A 23,173-nucleotide genomic window follows, 5' to 3' on the forward strand; every position below is an offset into this window, starting at 1 on the left:
TGTCATTTGTTTAAAATCATATATAACCATATGCTAAACGCAAGAAATACTGATTCATTACTATAAATGAAAATAGAAACAGTACTTGAGTTTCACCCAAATCCCATCTTTAGTGTGTCCTCGATCTCAGATATAGCAACCACAAACTCATACTCCTGTTACGTAAGTTTCCAAGGTACTCCATCCACTGGAGTCTTGGAGTTGGTGTGCCACAGGATTGGAGTGAATTTAACGTCACAAGCAAGTGGGTATGAGCCGTGACCTTGTATTGACAGTCTTGTCCTTGGCAGAGATATTCTGGGATGGTTATACTCGCCTCCAGCCTGGCAGTCAACATCCAATAGCATGACAAGACACAATATCAGCTTCTCAAGGGAGACCAATGAGTTGTGCCAACTCTGTGGTCCAGAGTTCTCCAGGGATGACTAATGCTGGTATCCATGGTGACCAGGCTCGCTTGGCTTTCTTCCCATCTACCCATCTCCTGTTTTCCTTTGCTCTCTTTAGTGCCTACCCTCAGTGAGCTGCTTCTGCCGGAATCCTGATAGATAGATCACAACTGCTCAGTATTCCCTCGTGATACCACTTTTAATGGTGGAATAATGTTCTATTCTGTAATCAAACGTTGTCAGACCCTATATTATATTTTAGATGAAAAGAGTATCTTTGGCTGTACCAAGGGGTTTCCATCCGACGTGTCCGTGTGTGAGGACAGTGCGATACATCCTGGTCAATGTCACCCCTTCCATCATTGTCCGCCCATCGTTCCCAACCCCACCACCCCTCCCCCTGATTCTCCCCCATCCATCTTCGCAGCCATTCAATATGGCTGCATTGGTCCACCTTTCACCTCTCTCCATGGACTTCCCTCCCCTTGCCCTCATCCTCCACCCCCGACAATGCACGTTCCAGAAACGAAATCCCAGGGCCAACCAGGAAAACACAGAATTACCCGAGCCCAGGCCTCGTGTTTCTCTCTCTCCAACGGCGGCCACTCTTCCAGTCTCATGGCAGATGGGGACAGAGAGGAAGCAGGGAGGGAGCCGGGCTTGGGGCTTCTTGTAAACTCACGTCACATCCGCCCGGCACTTGTTACAGACACGGCTGGTCTCTCTTCTCAGAATTCCCGGTGCCTTTGTGTGGATGATCGTCGCCATTTAGCCAAGTCACCGGAAGCAAATGAAAGATGCCCAGAGCTCCTAAAGCTTCCTCAGAGATGGATCTGAGTTCAAGACCCGTGTCTCCCTTCTGCCATAATATGTCGTCTTGATGAATGTTCAGACTACAAGTTCATGATCAGAACGGCAAGCTATACCCACCGTGGCTCTGTGTGTGCCCTCTTCCTCCTCCTCCCCCTGCCGAAATCACCACCAACTTCCTAACGATGTTTAGAAAAAATATATATATTTTTTACCCTACGTTTCTCCATGTTGCTTCATGGATTTTATAGCCATCAATTTAATTCCCTGCGTAATATTCCTTTGTTAGGCAGATGCTCAATTCTTGGGTTTAGTGCTTCTCCCCCCGCCCCCCACCCCCCATGGATGGTGTTGGGAGAATTTCCGGGGACCCCTGCTGTCTCCCGTGCAATTCTCCCTGGATGGATAATTCCATTTTCCCTTCCTGTGATGAGTTCCACGACCACAAATTTAACTTGCAAATTGCCTGCGAGTCTCTCTTCGTTCTGGAAATTACACGTGAGTGTCTGTGTAGGCAGGCGGATTCTTGCTCACTCTTTGACCTGAAGGAAACTCTTTCTGGGCACTGGGCACTGGTACCCATCACCACCCTAGCTACTTGGGAGATGGAAAATGGGGGAGGGAGGGAGAGGAAGCATGCTTCTAGGCCATCCTGCAGAAAACGCTGGGAGACTCCATCTCCGCGGAAGGAAAGCTGGCGGTGGTGGCAGGTGCTGGTGATCTCAGGGATGATGGACGCCTCAGGTAGGTGGACCTAGAAGGAACCCATTCCATCGTCACCCCCATTTCTCCCACAAGCAGATTGGCTCAGGGGGGGATTGCCAGTGGATCTGAGGGTCTCTAGCCGGGATTTGAACTCAGGCTTCTCAAAGCCTGAGAGGCAGAGTAATGGGCTATGATTCTCCTGCCTTCCACTATTTCATCTTAAGTTAACGACTTCCTTCCGAAAGTATCTAAGGAAGGCCTGCAGCCCAACTGCGGACGATCATTCACTCGATTGAAAAAAAAAAACCCACAAAAACATACATGCTGAAGATGCATGGAGAGATTTCTCCAAGGAAGTTGTACAAGTGGCCGATGGGTACGTGGAGAGATGCACTGTGACAAGCCATTGAGGGACCCGGCTCCACTCATTCGGATAGTATTGATTGTAAGGCTACTATACACGAGATATGTGTGTGTGTGTGTGTGTGTGTGGACTTGAACTCAGGACCTGGGCACCATCCCTGAGCTTTTACACTCAAGGCTAGTGCTCTACCACTTGAGCTGCAGCTCCACTTCTGACTTTTTGGTAGTTGGCTGGGGATAAGACAGAGTCTCACAGACGTTCCTGCCCAGGGTTGGCGTCCAGCCGCCACCCTCAGATCTCAGCCCTGAGAGTAGCTGGGATGACGGGCGTGAGCCACCTGGGTGCTGGGCAGCTTTCTTGAACCCTGTGCACTGGGTAACAGGTGAGACCCACCCTGACTTTGTGCCTCTGAGCATCTGGTGGGAGATGGACGTGAAGCCGTCCTTCAGCGGTGATGGAGAACGCTTTGTCGAGGAGTTGGAGTGAGTCTGTGGTTTGGGGTAGGGGGCACAGTGCGGGGCTGGGCAGGGACTCTTCCTCCGGACAGTGGGGAGGAGGGTGTCCAGGCCTCAGGGAGCCCATGGAAAGAGCCTGTGGGACAGGGGTGGGGATGGAGGATCTGGGCATCAGGGAGATGAGCTGGGGGGACAGAAGGGTCCGGAGGGACCAAGTGAGGGGCTCCTGGCCTTCATCCTGAGGGTACAGACGTAGAGAGCAGGGATCCCATTTCCATGTGGAGGGGACCCCATGAGTTGGTTCTGTGTGGAGATCGCGTTCCACGTGGGGAGAGATGGAGACCCTGGACGGGGGTTCTGGGGAGTGAAGGTAAGAGCTGGGGTGGGGGGTGGAGGCAGGTAAGAGGGCAGAGAGGGGCTCAGATGTGGGGACGAGGGGAGGACGGGAGCAGGGCTAAGGTGGACTTGGCCGGTGTGTGCGTGACTGGAGGGGAAGGTCAGAGGGGTCAGCAGGGTTTGGGGCACAGGGAGGGGAGCAGGCTCGATTGGGGGTGCAGTTCCCATGCACCACATTGGACACAGTGAGTTCGAAGCAGGAGAGACAGCGCATAGCTAACGATGACGACGGGGCTAAGAATGAAGGAACCCACCGGGGGAGCTCTCATTCCATTCTGAAGTCCTTCTAGAACTTTCCACTGCCAGGCCATCTTCCTCTCTTTCTGTGACCTTCGCCATTTATCTCGACTTTCCTGGGCCTCCTCCTCCTCCTTCCTCAGCATAAAATGGCAAGAGTTACATCTGCTTCCGTCCAGCCGGCAGCCCGTGCTGGAGCATGCATTAAACTGGAAATAAAGCATGCGGGCCTCCTTGGACGTAAGAACCACGGTAAAACAAGGAGTTATTATCGCCACGCATGAGCCGATGCAGAGCAGAAATACAGCTCGGAGGCTCTGGTATTGATCTTGGTCCTGGGCAGAATCAATCTGACATTTCTCCCTTGGAGTCTGGCTGGGAGGATGGCAGGGGTCCAGCTTCTAGCCTCTTCACCCCACTTCAAGGTTGTGACCCCTTATTAGCGTTATTTTTTGGCTCCGTCACCTCTCATCTTCCTCCCCCCCCCCCCCCCCGCCTCCCCTGGCTGCCCTTTCTGCCCGCCCTGGTAAGGTTGGCGTGTGGCCAAGAATGAATGCCCTCTGATTAAGCTGGAGGGAACGGGTCACCCCCACCCCCCTCCAGAATGGGCTCCGATCCAGAGACCGAAGGAGAAAAAACACGTGCTCAAAGCAGCTCGAAGGTTTTCAAACTTCAGCACGCATGCAGGGGTCATGGAATTGGTTTGACCCATCTGTTCATTCTGCAAATCGCAAGACGCGTGTTGATGGTGTGTCCGTCAGGCTGAGATAAAATTTGGGGGATCTGAGGCCAGTGTCCTTGGATTATAGGTCCAGGATTATAGGTCCAGGATCATACCCCTGACCCTCTCCTCTCAGGACAGGAAGGGAAATGGCTCAGGTGATAGTAAAGGGTTGTGAGACAAACAACTGTCCTTTCCATCAAAGTGCATTGCTTCCAAGTTCCTGCTTTGGCCCAGGCGGCTTGGCTCTTCTTGTTAAGGAAAAGAAGATGTGGTCAGGGATAAGCAAAGCTCTGTGAGATGCAAGGTTTTATCTTAAACTGGTTTCTTTCAGAGATGGAGTCGCCACAAGCCCCCAGATAGTTCAAGAAATAGCTGGAGGGTGCCCGTCTATGTTGAGATCACTGGTAAACTCTTCATCGCACTTCAAAAGATCACCTGATGTGAACACGGTTCACCCTATTCAGACTAGCCAATAGCGAGCAGACTGAACCTGAGCTCAGCCAGTCGGAGCCGAGGGGCGGGGCCTGCGGGGCTAGGGATAAATAGGGGTGCGGCCTTGTCTGCTCTTGTGCTTGCTTGGCATGTTTGTGGCTGATGGCATGCCCTTCTGCAGAAGTCCTTGTGACTCCAGTGGTTCTTGGAGAGCATATTTATGACGGGGTGTAGAGCAGCTCCCTGTGTGGGCAGGAGAGCTAGGAGGGCAGGTGACCCACGGGCCACAGAAACTACTCAGGCCTGAGTGTGGTGGCCAAGAGGAAATGAGCTAGGCTGACAGAATAGGCTGATGAGAGCTAACTGGACAGCAAATCCCAGGGGGGACTCTTTGGGGTGCTTTTTTGGTCCAACTGGGCAGAGAAATGGGGCCCCTTGGGTGGGTTTCTCCACACATCAAGAATGTATTGTTCTCCATCATCCCTGGGCCTTTCTTTCTTGGAGGTGCACCCAGGCTGTGACACCTGAGATGTTTCTATGTCAAATAAACTCAAAGGGCCAGCTCTCCTTCCCTTCCCTTCTCTTCCCAGAACGCTCTCAGTATGCCCCGAGTCACCTCCAGAAGCCTGAGACGATTGATGATCTGTTTTGTTTTTGTTGGTCTTAGGGCTTGAACTCTGGGCCTGGGCGCTGTCCCTCAGCTCTTCCGCTCAAGGTGAGCGCTCTACCACTTGAGCCACAGCGCCACTTCCTCGGTTGACGATTTTAAGAACGTCGTGATCCAACTTAACCTAGCCATACAGGAAACCAAGCGGAGGACCACAACACGAGGTCCGATTGAGCGTACCTGCGCTTGCTGGCCTGCTGGCTGGGGAGTGGGAGTCTCTCATTCATCAGGTGTCTCTTGCTCTACATCCTTGGAGTCTGGGCCTTCGGCTTTGGAGGCCACTCCACGTGGGAACATTCTGGGTGCTCACGGAGCCCCTGCCCACCGGGAGTTGACACAGGAAATGAGTGACTTCAGGGCAGAGAGCTTGAGGGTTTCCCAGGGCATGAATCCTGGCTCAGCCCATGGACTCCGTGAGAATCTCTTCTCTGTCAGTAAGCAGAAGCTTGAGTTGGGGCGGACACTAGTCCAGGCCCAAGTGAGCTCAGTGTTGGCAGGACCCTGTCTCCACGGGGGTCTGTGCCCGAGGCCAGCCGGTCCTGTGAGTCAGGGGAAGGGGAGGAAGGAGGGGACGGAGGCAGCCAGAGCGGTGGCCAGGAGGCTGGACGCTTGCCTTCCCTGTGGCTGTAGCCACGGAGCCAGGTCTTCGCCAGGAGAGCCTCACCGGGTGCTCTGAACTTGTGTGCGACCATGTTGCTCTGATTTTGCTTCCTTCTCAAGAGGTGATGACAGAAGCAGACTTCCTCCCGGATGCCCACACTCAAGGATCTCCTTAGGATCAGTGTGGGGACAAGGATGGGGAGACAGCAAGGAAACGGTCCCAGGGCATAGACGGAGGCGGCCGTAGGGAGTAGCATGGATGACAGGCATGCCCTTTGGTGCAGGACCTGGCTCTGCGGGTGCAGAAATTCACTCAATTTTGCGCTGTCTGGTAGCAGCACGGAGGGGACTTGTTGAAAGTGCATATGGGTTGTAAGGCCTGTTGGTTTTGCAAGCTGGGGGGCTGGAGCCAGGTGTATTCTCCTCCCTCCACACCATTGCCTTCATTATTTGTTGTGCCTTACGGATGCCTTGCATATATATTATATTATATTATATTATATTATATTATATTATATTATATTATATTATATTATATTATATTTCCCCTAGCTTCTCCCGTGACGTGAGCCACAGCTCCAGGCCTGGTTCCTTGGAGATCAGAGTCTCACAGACTTTTTCCTTTGGCCGCCGGGGTTGGCTTTGAACCGTGATCCTCTGGCCTCAATCTCCTGGGGCTCCTGGGGGAAGCTGTGCGTGCGCACGGCCGCCAGAGGGCGCGCGAGGCCCTCCCCCTCCGCTCCCCGGGCTGCGCGCGGCGCCCCCGACCGCGCCTGCGCACGGCCGCCAGAGGGCGCGCGAGGCCCCGGCTGTGCGCCGCCCCGCCCGCGCCGCCGCCGCGCCGGCGCCGAGCCGAGCGGAGCCGGAGCCGGAGCCGGAGCCGGAGCCGGAGCCGGGGCCAGAGCGCTGCGGCGCGCGGAGCGGCGGGAGCGCGGGGAGCGGCACCGCGGCCGGCAGCTCTCCCTCCGGCGACCGCGACTCGGACGCGGGGCCCCGGCGGGCCCGCAAGGTACGCGCCCCAGCCCGCGCCCAACTTGGCGGGGCCCCGGCTCCGCATCCGGGCCCCGCGGGCGCGGCCGGGCGGGACCCCCGCCTCGGCCCCGGGGCTGCGCGGAGCCGGGTCCGCCGACGCGGGGGGGCGGGGCGGGCGGGCCGGGCCCGGGTCCCGCGGCGGGGTCGGGGGTCGGGGGTCCGGGGTCGCGTCCGGGCCCGGGTCCCGCGGCGGGGTCGGGGTCGGGGGTCGCGTCCGGGCCCGGGTCCCGCGGCGGGGTCGGGGGTCGCGCCCCGAGTCTGGGGTCCCCCTGCGGCGGGGTCGGGGGTCGGAGGTCATATTCCAAGTCTGGGGTCCCCCTGTGGCGGGGTCGGGGTCGCGCCCCGAGTCTGGGGTCCTCCTGCCTCGGGGTCGGAGGTCGAAGGTCGCGCCCCGTGTCTGGGGTCTCCCTGCGGCGGGGTCGGGGGTCACACCTCGAGTCTGGAGTCCTCCTGTGGCGGGGTTGGGGGTCAGGGGTCACGCTCCAAGCCTGCTGGGGGGGGCCCCCTATGTCGGGGTCGGGGGGGGTCAGGGTCTCCCCTCTCCGGTCGGTCGGCTCACCTCGGCCCCCCTCCCTCCCCCCTCCTCCCCCCTCCTCCCCCCTCCTCCCCCCTCCCTCCCTCCCCCCCGCCCCCCCCCCCCCCCCCCCCGCAGATGCCGGCCCTGGCCGTGCTGGCCGCGGCCTGGTGCGTGCTGCAGGTGCAGAGCCGCCGTCCCGACGCGCCGGCCCCGGGCGCCGCCGGCCTCCACCGCGGCAACTTCCTGGACAGCGACCCGTGGCTGGGCCCCGCCGCCCAGTACGACGGGGGCCGGTACTGGAACCGCTTCCGAGACGTGAGTAGGGGTCGGGGGTCGGGGGTGGGGGGCCCAGGCCAAGGAGGAGGCCTGGGGCAGCGGGGACGGCCGGGACAGCGGGTGACAGCCCGCCAGCTCGCCCCCGCGGGGAAGGGACACCTGGAGCCCAGGATGGACGCACCTGTGCCTCCAGCCCCTGGCCCTTCCCAGGGGCGCCCCAGGGGCGGTGGGGGGTGGCACCTGGTACCCTGCTCCCAGCAGGCCGCAGCTCCCCCCTGCACCCTGGGAGAGGCCACCAGCACCTCCCCACACTCCCCCACCTTCTCGGACACGGCTGGTCCTCTAGGACACTTGGCATTGCGAATTGCCATCTCTGACTTGTTTAAATCCTGTAACAACAACAACAAGCTGTCCACGGCAAAGAAAAACAGCTTGTCAGGGGCAAATGCGGCTGTGTTTCTTTTTTTTGGGGGGGGTTTGAGGGGCTAAATGAATAACATATATTAATATGCATTTATATAACAGCTATCTGTCTCTCTTCTGGTACTGGGGCTTGAACTCAAGGCTTAGTTCTCTCCCTCCATTTTTTCACTCCAGGATGTCGCTATGTCTCTGCTACTTGTGGCTTTTTTGTGGTTCATTGTAGATAAAACAGCCTTTTTCCCACCCTGGCTGGCTTTGAACCTCGATCCTCAGCCTCCCGAGTAGCTAGGGTGACAAGCATGAGCCCCCCCCCCCCCCCCCCCCCCCCCCCCCGCCCCCCCAGTGCCTGGCTCGGCTGCAATCTGAAGAACCCGCACCTTTGCCTCTGTCTGAACCAGGGAGTGTGTGTTCAGAGTCACCTGGGGCCGAGGGAGTTTTGCTTTGGCCCTTGCAAGGAGGTGTGGGAAGGGGAGCATGTGTGGCTGCTGATCAGTTGAGTTGTGGGGTGGTGCTCTCCCACCCATTCAGGCTGGCGCTCAGTGTGGTTGTGTTCTTTGTGTATCACGTGATCCCAATATCTCATTTAGCTTCACATACAAACAAACACCTGATTTTTATTTATTCTGGATGGATGGTACTGGCTTTGGGTTAATGCTTTTTTTTTTTCGGGGGGGGGGGTGGAGTGGATTCCATGTTTCTGGGGGTATTTTATTTCATTTAGTTATTTTGGTCGGTCGTGGGGCCTGAACTCTGGGCCTGGGCGCTGTCCCTTAGCTCTTCAGCTCAAGGCGAGCGCTCTACTGCTTGAGCCACAGAGCCACTTCCTGGGGTCTGTATTTTAAACAGATAGGCCAGGCAATTCGTAGGATCTTGGAAAGCATGAAGACAAAAGAAGAAAAAAAAAGAAGTGAATAAGGCTTTACCCTTCCCCAGATGAGAAAAGGTTCAGTTGCATTTCTTTCTTTTTTTTCCTGGAGTTGCTTTAGATGTCAAGGTAATACTTATCGATTGGAAAAATGATAATTGGATCCAGCCTGCCATTAACAGATTGACAAGTGTTCCCACAAAACTTCAGGCCTCGTCCATCACCCACCATTTTCTCTGCTTCATTGGCGCCTTCCCCCACAGTGGCTCAGATGTCGCTTAATGCCATTAACCTCTTCCTGGTTTTCTTTTATGAAAGAGGACAGAGCCACGCATCTTGTTTTTGTCGGTCGTGGGGCTTGAACTCGGGGCCTGGCGCTGTCCCTCAGCTCTTCAACTCAAGGCGAGTGCTCTACCGCTTGAGCCACAGCACCACTTCTGGTTTTCTGGTGGTTCATTGGAGATAAGAGTCTCACAGACTTGCCTGCCTGGCTGGCTTTGAACCGTGATCCTCAGATCTCAGCCTCCTGAGTAGCTAGGATGACAGGTGTGAGCCACTGGTGCCTAGCTAGCCTGAACATTTTCTCGGAGCCAGGCTTTGCTCAAAGTAGACAAAGCCCCAGATTCTCCGCTGTTGTTCCCCCGCCCCCCAAAGTCTCTGATAAGCTTTGAAAGGCTGTGTCCTAAGATGACTGTGAGGCTGGAATGCGTTGTCACTTTTGGAAACTCACTTTGGCAAAGAACTTCTCATCATTCTTGTTACTTGGTTGGAAAAGAGAGATTTAGACAATGATCTTTTTTTTTTTTCAATCCTGGGAAAATGAAGAGCCCAGGGCTCTGCTCCTTACGACGGCCCAGTGTGAGCTGGAGAGGATGCTGAGCCGTCAGGCATGGCTGTGTTCTTGCTGGTGACTGTCCGGCAGACTCGACTTTCCACTTTAAACTATCTCATTGCTCACGGTCTGCTTTCCGGAAGTAACGCCTTCAGAATGGCCCCGTGGCCTCTCCTGGAGTTACAGATGCCGGAGAAAAATACCAACTTGTGTCTGATTGTTCCTAGAGGCATTTGGAGTCTGCTAGGCTGATCCTTGTTCTTTGATAATGACTGGTTGTTTGGCCAGAAATGAGGCGTAAATACAATATGAAGCGGGAGGGGGGGGGGGATAGGAGGTGTAACTAATTTCACATGTGGCTGGTTTGAGGCAGAGAAGTCAAGGCAGACATTCTCAGTGATTCTGGCTTCTCCTTACTCTCACTATAACCGGAAGTTCCTGGGCTAGATCTTCATATTCATTCATTCTAATAAACAGAACCGTCTAAGCACTGGAATCTACAGGCGAACAAGATTAATACAGTCTCTCCTGTATTGTAACTTCTTGTGTGCCTTTATTTTACATCACACATTCCTTTCTTATCCTGTGTATATGTGTATGTGTGTGTCTGTGTGTGTGTGTATGTGTGTATATATGTTTAAAAAATACATTTCTTTTCCTGAGGATCATGGTTCAAAGCCAGCAAATCCAATAGACACTTATCTACAGTGAACCATCAAAACCCAGAAGTAGAGGTGTGGTTTGAGTGGTAGAGCTCCATCCTTGAGTAAAAAAAGCTTAAGGACAGTGTCCGAGCCTTAGTTCAAGACACACACACACACACACACACACACACACACACACGATTATGAGATTGCAGAAATAACCAACATTTATGGACCACTTAGTGTGTCAGGCATTGTTGAAGAATATATATATGTATATTATTTCACTTAACATGTATACCATCCTAGGAAAGAAATGTGTTCATAGCACCGCCTCTCTCCCCACCCCCCATTTCCTGGGGCTGCTTGAGTCTGTTGGCTGGAATGACAATGCTGGAGCCAGTCAAAGTGCGGTCACACAGGGGCTATTCCTCGCTTCCTGTCCAGGGTGGCTGGCAAAGAACCTTACCTCTCACACAGCCGTGTGGGAAACAAGTAAACAACAGGTGTGGACCTGATACCAGGCCTCAATCTTCTAATAACGAGCGTCTGGCTGGATGATAGTAATGCATTTTCTTTTTTGTGCTTGAACTCCCAGCCTCCTGCTCTTCCCTCAAGGCTGGTGCTCTACCACGTTGAGCCACACCTCCCTTTCTGGCTTTTTGCTGGATAAGTGGAGATAAAAAGAGTCCTAGGAGACTTTTTTTTTCCCGCCCAGGCTGGCTTTGAACCTGCCTGCTCATCATTCAGCCTCCTGAATTGCTCGGATCACAGGTGTGAGCCACCAGCGCCTGGCTAGATTAGAGTAATATTGTTGCTTACAGTAAATATGGCATTTTCTTTTTTCTTTCTTTCTTTTTTTTTGTACGCATGAAAATCGCCCTGACATTTAATTCCAGGATAATTACCTTTAGGAATCTGGCAAAATCAGAAGTGTTGCTTTGGCTGGCATTTCTCTTACTCCCCGGTGACCTGGGGTTTGTAATCGTGATGAAAGATTACAAGGACCTGCCCTTGTTCTGGACTTCTTCCTTCTGGCACATTCTCTGTGGGCCACAGTGGTCTTCCTGGCAAAACGGGGGGGGGGGGGGGGAGGAGGGGGTGGCAGTGAACATTATGATCTGTTGATTTAATCCAGATACCTCAGCCATAATGAATTTCAAGGCTGGTTGTTTTTGGGGGCCTGGTGATGAGAGGTGGGGCCTGGCTTCTGTCACCACAGGAGCTCAGCTGGGGAGAGGAAGTAGCAGAAAATCATTTTGATCCAACAGATTCAGGAAGACAAGAATCAGTCTGTGATCTGGACTGTTTGGAATGAGAAACCATCTTTCCTCCCCTGGGCCAGATGACGGCCGATAGAAATCATTAATTCACACAGATGGTGTGAATTGAGAGCATTCTTGGCTTCTTCAGTCTGAGAAAAAGCCAGCTCTGGCCTGGCGGAAGTGGTAGAACTCTCTGCTCTGGTTGATCTTCCGGGTCCCCGCTCCGAGGCTGCAGAAGCTACTTTTCAAAGCCGAGAAATAGCTCTGCCCAGTTGGATAATTGGGTCTGTGAGAGTCTCTTTCAGAGGAGCTTGGATCTAATCATTAGTACCACAGTTTCATGTTGCTTGAGGATACAAAGTAATTTTTAAGTCATTATCTATTTTATAATACTATGTGATTTCTGACGTATTACACGTGCACACGTACACACAAGATAATTACCAACAAGCAATTTCCCAAGGTTACAAGTAATTTTTATTTAAAAGCATCTTTTAACCAAGTTGTGGGTCTTGAACTTGGTACCTGGGCGCTGTCCCTCAGCTCTCCAGCTCAAGGCGCGCGCTCTACCACTTGAGCCACAGCGCCAAGTCCGGTATTCTGGTGGCTCCTTGGAGATGAGAGTCTCATGGACTTTTCTATGTGGGCTGGCTTTGAACTGCGATCCTCTGATCTCAGCCTCCTGAGCAGCTAGGATGACAGGCGTGGGCCACCAATGCTGGCCACCATTTTATAGACTGCTAACGAAGAAGCCAGGGCCAGGAGGGTGAGTGGAACAACCCTGCCCCTCCCCCCCATGCCTGCACGTGGGGCTGCGGAGGGCTGTGTGAGATAGTCCACCTGTCCATCCTGGCCTCCATGGAGGCCGGACAGGGACAGACATCCCCTGAGCCTTCCCGCAGGCTGGCGCTTGTGTAGATGTTTGGCTCAACTGCTCACCACTTTGCTGCCCTCACCCCAAATCGTGCGAAGCCAAGTCGGAGCAGCCTGGGGTGGCTTGCCCTCTCTGAGCCGCTGCCCCCCCCCCCCCCACCCGTCCAGGCAGAAGTCACAGCCCTCTCCCTGCTGAGTGCCGAGACCCCGCCCCTTGGATGGGGCGGAAAGTCTCATTGATGGGCGTGGCTTTATGTGAGGCAGGGGTGTGTGGGGGGAGGCCTGGGCTTTGATGTGCCTGGCGGGATCTCTCTCCTGTCCCCCACTGCTTTGGGCTTTGCTTCCCGCCACGCCCCTGGCCCCCATGTTGGTTTTGACCTCAGGTTTGTTCTGCGTAGCAGCTCATGGTGACTGAGAGTTCCACCTCTGAGTTCTGTGCCTCCACCGTGCCAAGAAACTTCCAGAATCGAGGCTTGGGTCTGTCATTTTGGTCAAGTGTTATGCAGGGTTGCCCCAGGGGGTTCCATGGTTTTAGGGAGGGGACAGAAGGGCAGAGGCTGTTCCTTTCATGCGTCTGAACTCCAGCCGCTGTGACTGAGCATCTGTGCCCTGCCCCTCCTTGGATAGCAAGAGCCTGAGGTATTTTGTTCTTTATTTTGTGCCAGGCTTGGGGCTTGAACTCAGGGACTAGAAGCTGTCCCTGAGCTCCTTTTTGTTCAAGGCTAGCAGTCTACCACTTGAGCCACAGCTCCACTTCTGCCTTTTTCTTCTTTTTTTTGGTGGTTCATTGGAGATCAGAGTTTCATGGACTTTTTCCTGCCTGGGCTGGCTTTGAGCCACAATCCTCAGATCTCAGCCTCCCGAGGAGCTGGGATGACAGGCGTGAGCCACTGGGACTTGGCAGAACCCTGAGTTCTATCACACACAGTCAGTGGTCAGGAGGGTTTTGTGGGCTTGATTGGCCCGCCCGGTGCACCCCTTGGCCAGCCCCGGGAAGGGGAGCCGTGAGGCCCCAAATGGGCAGAGTGCCGGCAGGCTTTGATGGGGGAAGTTTTAGGCATCACACTAAACCTGGATTTGTTTTCCGGTCTGACCTCTGTATGTCACCCAGCAAATCGCCTGGCCTAGAGATGTTTCTTGTTAGCATCCAGCAGTCCCCAAATCCCAGAGTGCTGTAGAACCAACTAGAAAATACAAACAGGATCCGCACTGCTCCTTCTGGTCCAGAGACCCAACTCTCTTCATTAAAGACCATCCGCAGGGCCTGTAACTCACCATGGCCCGTGGAGACGCAGGGTGGGGGTGGGGGGTGCCATGCTGGCTAGAAGAGAGTCTTCCAGGGCTGACAGCCCCAGAGCTTTGCCCAGCGTAGAGGGGGCAGGGCAGGAGCGAGGTGAGGCTCCTGCGGGCCTGGGGCTTACAGTCTAGCGTCAGCGATGGATGAAGGATGAATGATGGCCGCACAGGTGTAGTGGAGAAGGAATCCACCGAGACACGGGCACTTGGGCACGGGGAGGGGAGGCCAAGGCTGGGGGTCAGCTCCCGGGGGGGAGGCCCTGGATGTATTTCCAGGTATTTCCACGCATGGCTTGCCCTCAGAGACCCTGGAGGAGCAAGCTCTCGTTTTCTGTGCTGCGGAAAGCCTCCCCCCTCCCCCCAGCTTGGGTGAACACACATTTTGAGAGGCGTGAAATGGTCAAAACCCTTGGGAGACTCCAGTGGAGGTTCAGAGTTGGAGGCTAAACAGGGAAAGCCAGGCTTCCACTCTCAGGGATCACAGCTGAGAGGGAGGCTCCTGTGGAGACCCCAGGGCCACGGGCGGGCGGGCTGTGCGTCTGGGTCTGGACCCCAGGGCCACGGGCGGGTGGGCTGTGTGTCTGGGTCTGGACCCCTGGGCCACGGGCGGGCGGGCTGTGCGTCTGGGTCTGGACTCTGGGGTGGGCTGTGCGTCTGGGTCTGGACCCCAGGGCCATGGGCAGGTGGGCTGTGTGTCTGGGTTTGGACTCTGGGGTGGGCTGTGCGTCTGGGTCTGGACCCCAGGGCCACGGGCAGGTGGGCTGTGTGTCTGGGTCTGGACCCCTGGGCCACGGGCGGGCGGGCTGTGCGTCTGGGTCTGGACTCTGGGGTGGGCTGTGCGTCTGGGTCTGGACCCCAGGGCCACGGGCAGGTGGGCTGTGCGTCTGGGTCTGGACCCCAGGGCCACGGGCAGGTGGGCTGTGTGTCTGGGTCTGGACCCCTGGGCCACGGGCGGGCGGGCTGTGCGCCTGGGTCCGGCCTGCATCCCCAGGGCAACCCTGAGCAGAATCATTTCTCCTGGGGAGGAGGGAAGACAGGTTCACAGTCTGGGGGGTCTTTGAGAAGCAGCATCGTCGTGTCCAGGTGAACTTGGAGAGAAGATGCTGTCTTTCTGGAGATGGTTTCACTTGATGTTTGAAGGTGGACTCTCCCTCGTGGCGTGCACGCCCAGGGCAGGACAGAGGGACATTTCACACGCTCTTGGCAGTCGTGGATGGGTTTGTCCCGTGTGCTCTGTGACCGACACCCTATGGCGGCGCCATGTTCCCAGGATGGGTTTTGTGGCCAGCAAGTGGCTGTTGACACAGATTCTGTGGAGGGGGGCTCTTCTTTCCACCCCGATGGGGTGTCCTTCCCGCCTCTGCCTCGCCTCAGTCCAGAGAGAGGCCAGGCCGACGTAGGCGATCCGCCAGGGCCGAGGTAAACACAGACGTGCTGCAGAGTGGACGGGGACCGGATCCTCCTCTTCCTCTTGACAGTCTTGGGGAGCCCTGGCCGGGCTGGCTTCAGAGTTGTACCTGCTGCTAGCCTGGATCCCAGCACCCCTCCGCAGCAGTGGCACCCGGGAGCTGCCCAGGGGGCCCTCCCATGGGTCCGTCCTTCAGAAGGGAACGGATTGCTATGTCAGAGAGCCGGTGAAGAATGCAATCCACCCAACAGCACAGTCTCAGACGAAACGGCTTTTTATTGGAAGACCCGCAGCAAGTTATTCCAAGGCTAGCAGGGCAACCATCACCGCCAGCGGAAAGGGCACATCTTCCTGTGTATCTGAGAAGCAACTGTTCAGTTTGCTCAGGGAGGAATGGCATCTGGCTTTTCAGTCCCGGGACATGGAGATGCCCGCACGCTCGAATCAGTGCAGTGGAAGGCATGGGTGGGGAGACGGGGCGGAGAGGAGCCTGTCTCCTGAGGGCCTGCGTGCAGCCAGGTCTGGTTTGATTTCTGCTGCTTCTCTTGATAAGAGTTGCTTTGTTGCTAGGCACTGGTGGCTCCCGCCTGTCATTCTAGCTACTCAGGAGCCTGAGACCTGAAGATCGTGGTTCAAAGCCAGCCCAGGCAGGAAAAAGTCCATGAAACTCATTTCCAATGAACCACTGGAAAACTGGAAGTGGCGCTGTGGCTCAGGTGGTAGAGCGCTCACCCTGAGCTGAAGAGCTGAGGGACAGAGCCCAGGCCCAGAGTTCAAGCCCAAGGCTGACCCCCAAAAAAGATTTGCTCTCTTTTTGGCACAGAGGAACACAGGGGAATTGACTCTGAACCTTGCCTTTGGTTTTGATGAACGGGGAGCCGGGGGCAAAGTAGTGTTAGGCAGGGAGGATGTAGCAGAGTGCCCACTCCAGCAGGAGGTGTTTTCTTAGGCGCAGACAGTGGCAGCTGAGTGCCAAGAAGGCCCTGGGGTCTGGGCTGCAGAGCCGGCGCTGCCCGCTTCTGCCTTCTTGGCGTTTGGTCTGGTTTGGTTGTCCAGCCTCATTATTCTGGAGAGATCAGAAGACACCCAAATCAAAGGCGCCTTGAAGTTGAGAATGCTGAGCATCACCAAAAGTTGGCAGGTTTTATTGTTTGTTCTGAAGCCTTTCTTTTCTTTTCTTTTTTTGGGGGTCCGGTTGTGGGGCCTGAACTCTGGGCCTGGGCGCTGTCCCTCAGCTCTTCAGCTCAAGGCGAGCGCTACTGCTTGAGCCACAGCGCCACTTCTGGCTTTTTTTTCTGCTTATGTAGTGCTGAGGAATCGAACCTAGGGCCTTATGCATGCAAGGCAAAGACTCTACCACTGAGCCACCTTCCCAGCCCTCTGAAGCCTCTCTTCCTTCCATTGCTGGCTGAACCGGCCCTGGGATCTTGCTTTACTCTTTGAATGTACTCAAATGCATAGCAAATAAATGGTGCCTAAATGAGGCAGTAGATACACAGGAGAGACTTGGTGGCTCTCTGGCCTCTTTCCATCACCCCATTGCTAGGGGCCATATGGGGAGTTTCTAGGCCTTTCCATGGTCTTGGGGGGAAGTATGGATTTGGTTTGGAAAATTATTGCAGTAGTGTGTGTGTGTGTGTGTGTGTGTGTGTGTGTGTGTGTGTGTGTGTGTGTGTGTGTGTACGTACGTACGTACGTACGTACGTGTACATGTGTCCTTTAGGGAGCAGCCTTAGCTTTCGAAGGCCAGTCACAGACCCCCATGTCCCTATTGACCACACACGTATGGGCCACTGTATTGAGGGCTTTCAATCTGGGAAATCAACAGGAGATACTTTTGTTTATTTCTATTTGCCAATTTCCTTTAATATCTTGGTGTTTTTTTCTCTCTCTCCCTCCCCCCCTCTCTATACATATACTCACATGTATATATATTATTATTTTTTGTCAATTGTGGGCGCTGTCCCTGAGCCTCTGTGTTCAAGGCTAGCGCTCTACCACTTGAGCCACAGCACCGCTTCCAGGTTCATTGGAGATAAGAGTCTCACGGAGACTTTTCTGCCTGGACTGTCTTCGAACCGTGATCCTCGGATCTCAGCCGCCTGAATGGCGAGGGTGACAGCGTGAGCCACCGTTGGTGCCCAGCTGCCTAATTTATGGATATGGTGGTTGGACTCCAGGCCAGCCCCTTCCTCCTGTTCCCTGGTGTTAGTGGGGTGGGTTACTCCGGGGGGACGGCTCCAGAACAAAGCACAGATCTGGCTCCCCGGCAGCCAAGCTGGTTTCCACCTTGTGCTCTGTGTCTCTCCAAGGCTGGAGGCGTTCCACTCTCTACGGTCACTAATCCCCACATCAGGGAGGCCACACACACAGGGATGGGAGGGGGGGGGCGGGGCGGGGAGGGCTTAGAGAGACTAGAGGTAGAGAGGAAAGGAGAGAGAGGAGAGAGACAGGGCTGTTCCTCTGTCTCCTCAATAACTCTCCATGCGTCGCCCTGCTGGAGCAGCGGGTTCGAAGGCTTCCCTGCGCTGTCCCTGCTCCGTCCGCTCTTCCCTGAGTCACCTCTCTCCTGTTGGATGAGTCAGGTGTCAGATTAGCCAGGCGGGCATGGCAGAAGTGAGTCTCTCCTTCTCGTGGCTGCTCTGGCTCAGCGATTCTCTAGTCAGCCCCTCTCCCCTCAGTGAGCCTTTTGTTTAAAAAAATTACTTATTTTATTTCTGTGGTTCCAAGGAATTGAACTCAGGGCCTCCTGCATGCTAGGCAAGCGCTCTACTAGACACTGAGCCGCATCAGTGCACGAAAACCCTCCACTGGGAAAGCCTTGTGGAGCATGTGTCCCCCAAAGGCTGGTGACCCCCTCTCCCCCTCTGCTCCTTCAGGCTGGGGGAGCAAGGGAGGGCTGGTTTGGGGTGAATTTCACCCCCTTCCTCAAAGCCTCCTTGTTAAGAGTTGTGCTTTAGTACTGGGCACCGGTGGCTCACGCCTGTCATCCTAGAGACTCAGGAGGCTGAGATTGAGGATCGTGGTTCAAAGCGAGGCCAGGCAGAAAAGTCCATGAGACTTATCTCCAATGAACCACCAGCAAACTGGAAGTGGCACTGTGGCTCAAGTGGTAGAGCGCTTGCCTTGAGCTGAAGAGCTGAGGGACAGCGCCCAGGCCCAGAGTTCAAGCCCCACGACTGAAGAAAAAAGAATTGTTCTTTAGCATCTGGGAGTTTGGTACCTTCCCCTAACCTTCCTTTAAGAACATGTAGGAATTTGGTGCTGAGCTTTGGTCTTATTAAACATGTAGGAGGCCAAATAAAAAGTCTTCCTTCAATGACGCTGTCAGGGCAGGGTCGTAACTCGAGGCTCGGCATCAGCGGTGGCTCTGACTCGCGGGAACCTGCATTACGCTAAACCAGCTCGAAAAGCCTCTGGATTCCTGACCTGTATTCCATTGGTTAGCCTTGAATTCTTTGCTCAATGCAAATTTCCTTTTCTGTTTAAAAACCAGGGAGAACGCTTGTTTAATTTCTTAAAACAAACATTTTATTGGGTCATTTAGCTTCTGTTCCATTTAGAGTAAAACAGTGATTATTTCAGTGTCTCTGATCTGAGGGATTTGTGGGTGTGTTTAATCCAATAATTCATATTTCTTTCTCCTCCCTCCCTCATTCCCTCCCTCCCTCATTCCCTCCCTCCCTCATTCCCTCCCTCCCTCCTCTCTCCCTCCCTCCCTCTCTCTCCCTCCCTCTCTCTCCCTCCCTCTCTCTCTCTCTCCCTCTCTCTCTCTCCCTCTCTCTCTCTCCCTCTCCCTCTCCCTCTCTCTCTCTCTCTCTCTCTCTCTCTCTCTCTCTCTCTCTCTCTCTCTCTCTCTCTCTCTCTCTCTCTCTCTCTCTCTCAGAGGGGCTAGTGCTGATGCTTGAACTCAGGGCCTTAGCTTTTTGTGCTCAAGGCTAGTGCTGTCACTTGAGCCACAGCTCCACTTCTGACTTTTTGGGGATTAGAGATAAGACTGTCATACACTTTCCTGCCTAGGCTGGCCTTTCTCAGATCTCAGCCTTCTAGTAGCTAGGATTATAGGTGTGAACCATCAGTATCCAACCCAATAACTTCTTTTTTTGGGGTGGGGGTTATGAGTGCCAACTTTTAATTCCTGGAGACAGTGAATCTTGGTACAGCTTACTGTTTCTCCAGTCTTCCAGCTTGTGGTCTCTGATCCGTTAGTGTCTAATCCTGGATGACTATTTAAAAAAATTATTGTGCTTGTACCAGGAATTGAACTCGGGGCCTTGTACTCTTGCTTAGCTTCATTGCTTAAGGCTGGTGCTCTGCCACTTGAGCCACAGCTCCACTTCTGACTTTTTGGTGCTTCATTGGGAGGCAAGTACTTTCCCACCTGGGCTGGCTTGGAACCATGATCCTCAGATCTCAGTCTCCTAGGTAGCTAGCATGCAGGTGTGAGTGAGTCTCGGGTGCCCGGATCCTGCTCAGCAGACGGGAAGTTGATGGGATCTGGGACTTTTTCGGTTTGGTGACCGGAAGCCAGCCTCCCATTGCCGCGTGGGGAGGAGGAGGTGCCAGGGTGGGTGGGATCCTGCAGGGTCCTCGGCTGTGTGCTGGCTGGCTGAGTGGAGAACCTCACACTGAGCAGGAGACTTGGGGAGCAAGAGGGGAGCAAGCCGGGAGGCATGGGGGGATCGTGACCTGGGGTCATGCTGAGAACTTCCTGCATGTGGCTTTTCCTATTTACAAACTCACCATTAAAAACAAAACACTCCCCCCCCCCCACCTCAGAATGACCTGAGAAAAATAAATGGAAAAATTAAAATACCCCTCACCAGCACTACCTGATAACTAGCTCACTTTGTGCATTTATGCATTTATATGTGAATGCTTTTCTTGTTTTGGCAGTACTGGGGATGGAATTCAAGGAAGTTGCTCTACCGCTTGAGCTGCACACCCCCAATTCGTTTTGCTTTGCTTTGTTTCTCCGGTAGAGTTTCGGTTTTTGCCAAGGTCAGCCCTGGACGGCCGCCCTCCTACCTCTGCTTCCCAAGTAGCTGGATGACAGGCGCGCATCCTTGCGCCTGAGTGACACACACTGTATATTCCATGTTTATTTTAAAAGGCGGCCATTTTCCAGGTCCTTTCATAGACTTTGATCACATCTTCTTAGTATTTAAATCTTTGGTGGATAGTCTAATCATGTGAAACTTTTTTGCCCCTTTGGTTAAACATTTGGACTATTTTTTGTTAGTTTACTGATATGATGAGCATTCTGGTGATGAAATCTTTGTCCTTATAATTGTTTTGTTAGAATAATTGTGAGCACAATTATAAAATTGCTATAAAATAAAAATACGTATATATATGACCTATTATATATATGTATATATACACATATACATATATACACATATATGTATGACTTGTTTTGTACTAGTACTGTTCTCTTAAATTTAGGACCTGGCATTCACTGTCCCTTAGCTTTTCCACCTGAAGTTGGTGCTCTACCACTTGAGCCACACCTTCATGTCCAATGTTTTGCAGGTTAATTGGAGATAAGAGTCTCATACATTTGTCTTCCTGAGCTGGGTTTCAAACTGCAATCCTCAGTCCTCAGCCTGCTGAGTTTTAATCTTTTATCATGAGTGAAGCAGAACATCTTTTTCAGATATCTTTTCTGTGGACTATTTATAAATCTTGCCTCTTTTTCTGTGGGTGCCAAGTTTTTTTTTTAGAGGTGCATAAGTATACTATTGTGCACATACATTTTTATTTACCTGGTTTCCTATTGGTAGAGACTGGAATTTCTACTCTTCAAAAGAGTGCTCAGAGAATAATCTTATGGAAACTTCATTTTATTCATATACTTCTCTATGCCAGTTAGTTTTCGGAGGTGGATTTTTCGGGTCAAAGGGCAAATCACTAGAGCATATGTGCACACTAATGGATATTAATGCATTTTACTCTCTTCTGTGGGCACTCTGCCTGGCCGTGTACGTGAATGTCTACTTTTTCTTAACCTTTGTAAGCCAAGCCACTGGGGTTATTACTTTTTTGGGTCTTTGTCTTAAGAGATGAAATATAAGGTGGCCGGATGGAGCTGTCTCCTCTTTGATCCGGAACTCATCGAGGGCTTCACTGTTCTAGAACAACCTGCTCCTGAGGTTCCCTGCCTCCCCCCCCACACATTCTGGACCCCATTTCCAGTGGGCACTCGGGCAGGAGGTGGCTCTTGGGTTGGGGTCTTCTAGTACCCAGTGGCCCCTGCTGCGCTGACCCGCGGCCATCCTGTGGGGGAGGGGGGAGGGAGGGGAGCTGGACTCTCAAGGCTCAGGACCGGATGGAGGGATGCCAGTGTCTCATTTCTGTTCACTCTCGTCAGCTGCCTCTCTACCGAGACGAAATCACTCTGCCCTGTCATTTTCCACGCCCGAGGGGCCGTGGCAGGTGATTATCTCTCTGTTGATTACAAGGCTGCAGAGTTCCCTGATCACCTTGCTCTCGGGCCTCTGACGTCTGAGCTGAGAGGTGTTGGGAGCCACGAAGCCCCTCCTGCTCAGGGAGATGCCGCCGCCGCTGCTACTGCTGCTGATTTTATTTTTTAAAATTCTTTTGCTGCTGAGTGCCGCTCTCTAGGGGCTGGGCTGGAACTTGCCCTGGGTCTCAGCTGCTGATTGCTCTCCCCCCCCACCAACCCCCACATCCACCCAGCTGCTCCTGGCAGCCCTCAGTAGGATCAGCCCTTTCAGGTGATTGCAGAGTATTTTAAGAATAGCTACAGAAGGACCCCGTGCTCGGTGGCTCAAAAGCTGGTGATCCTAGCTCCTTCTGAAGCCGAGAATGGAAAGGTCCTGGTTCGAGGCCAGCCTGAGCAGAGAACTTTGTGAGATTGCCGCCCCCCCCTCCACTTCCCCTTCTCCACCAACAGCGGTGAGCAGTGACCTGCGCCTGTCAGCACCGTGGGAGGCAGAGATCAGTACCATCGCCATTCCTCCAGGCCATCCCAGGTAGAAAACTCCACCGGCCTGGGTCTCCCTGGAAGCAGCTGGGTGTACTGGTCTGTACTCCGCAGCAGCAGGGAGTCTGGGATGCACACCTGGTTGCCCAGGTGTGCACCCAGGGGAGGGGGTGAGATCCAATGTCAAAATCACCAGCACTCCTTGCTAGCCATTAGCCCCCCCCCCCCTCGCCAACTGGAGGCAGGAGCAGGATTTCTCCATCTTGGTGAGCCTGTCACGCAGTGGTCGGCACCAGGCAGACAGGCAGGCTGGGTCACCAGGCCCTCAGCTCGTGTTTCGTGGCTGGTGCACAGCTGCACCACCAGGAGGGATTTGGAGATGGCCCGCAGCTGGATGGGCGCTGGGCCAGAGGGGCTGGCAGTGTTCTCTCCCCCTGCAGGGGCTGCCGCGGCGGGACCTGGTGCCGTCAGGAGCCCCAGGCTCTGCCCTGGACGCCTGCCCCTCAGCATCAGAGCACAATGCAGTGGTGGCTAGGCCTGCCACCCACAAACGCCCGCCCCCCCAGCCAGCCATGGCCTGTGGAGAGGAGACACCTTCCACAGAGCATCTCCTCCTCCTCCTCCACGTCCCATCACGATGAGGACCGAGGCCCAGGGTGGGGGCTGGGGCAGCAGAGCGTGCACATGGGAGGAGGCCACGCCACTCAGGCTGAGGGGGAGCGGAGTGGTCTGTCATCCCGTGAGCTGCCTCTGCAGGGCATCGTGTGCTCCCCAACTTCCCAACCCACCACGAGACCCCTCCCCTCCCCTCCCTTCCCCTTCCTTCATCTCCCCTCCCCTCCCTTCCCCTCGCTTCATCTCCCCACCCTCCATCTCCCCTCCCTCCATCTCCCCTCCCCTTCCCTCCCCTCCTCTCCCTTCCCCTTGCAAAATTAATACTCAATGGAACCAGTGTTTGTGTTTTAAAATATTTCGGGAAGTCACGAGATAGAATTATACTTTCCGTACTCTTTA

At 54.3% G+C, this 23,173-nt stretch overlaps 1 protein-coding gene across 3 annotated transcripts in view; it reads left to right on the plus strand.

The window, feature by feature from the left end:
• Positions 1-6,759: 6,759 nt before the first annotated feature.
• Spock1 (SPARC (osteonectin), cwcv and kazal like domains proteoglycan 1) overlaps positions 6,760-23,173 on the plus strand; it is a 356,333-nt gene continuing 339,919 nt past the window's right edge. For 2 of the 3 annotated variants that reach the window (XM_042671323.1, XM_042671322.1), the window contains exon 1: positions 7,464-7,643. In XM_042671323.1, coding sequence (XP_042527257.1) covers positions 7,464-7,643 — 180 coding nt within the window. Of the gene's footprint in view, positions 6,777-7,450; positions 7,644-23,173 lie in introns of those variants that run through there. The other variant, XM_042671324.1, reaches the window with a different exon arrangement.

The sequence above is a fragment of the Dipodomys spectabilis genome, unplaced genomic scaffold, assembly GCF_019054845.1.
Source record: "Dipodomys spectabilis isolate Male_0828 unplaced genomic scaffold, ASM1905484v1 ptg000611l, whole genome shotgun sequence".
Lineage (NCBI taxonomy): Eukaryota > Metazoa > Chordata > Mammalia > Rodentia > Heteromyidae > Dipodomys > Dipodomys spectabilis.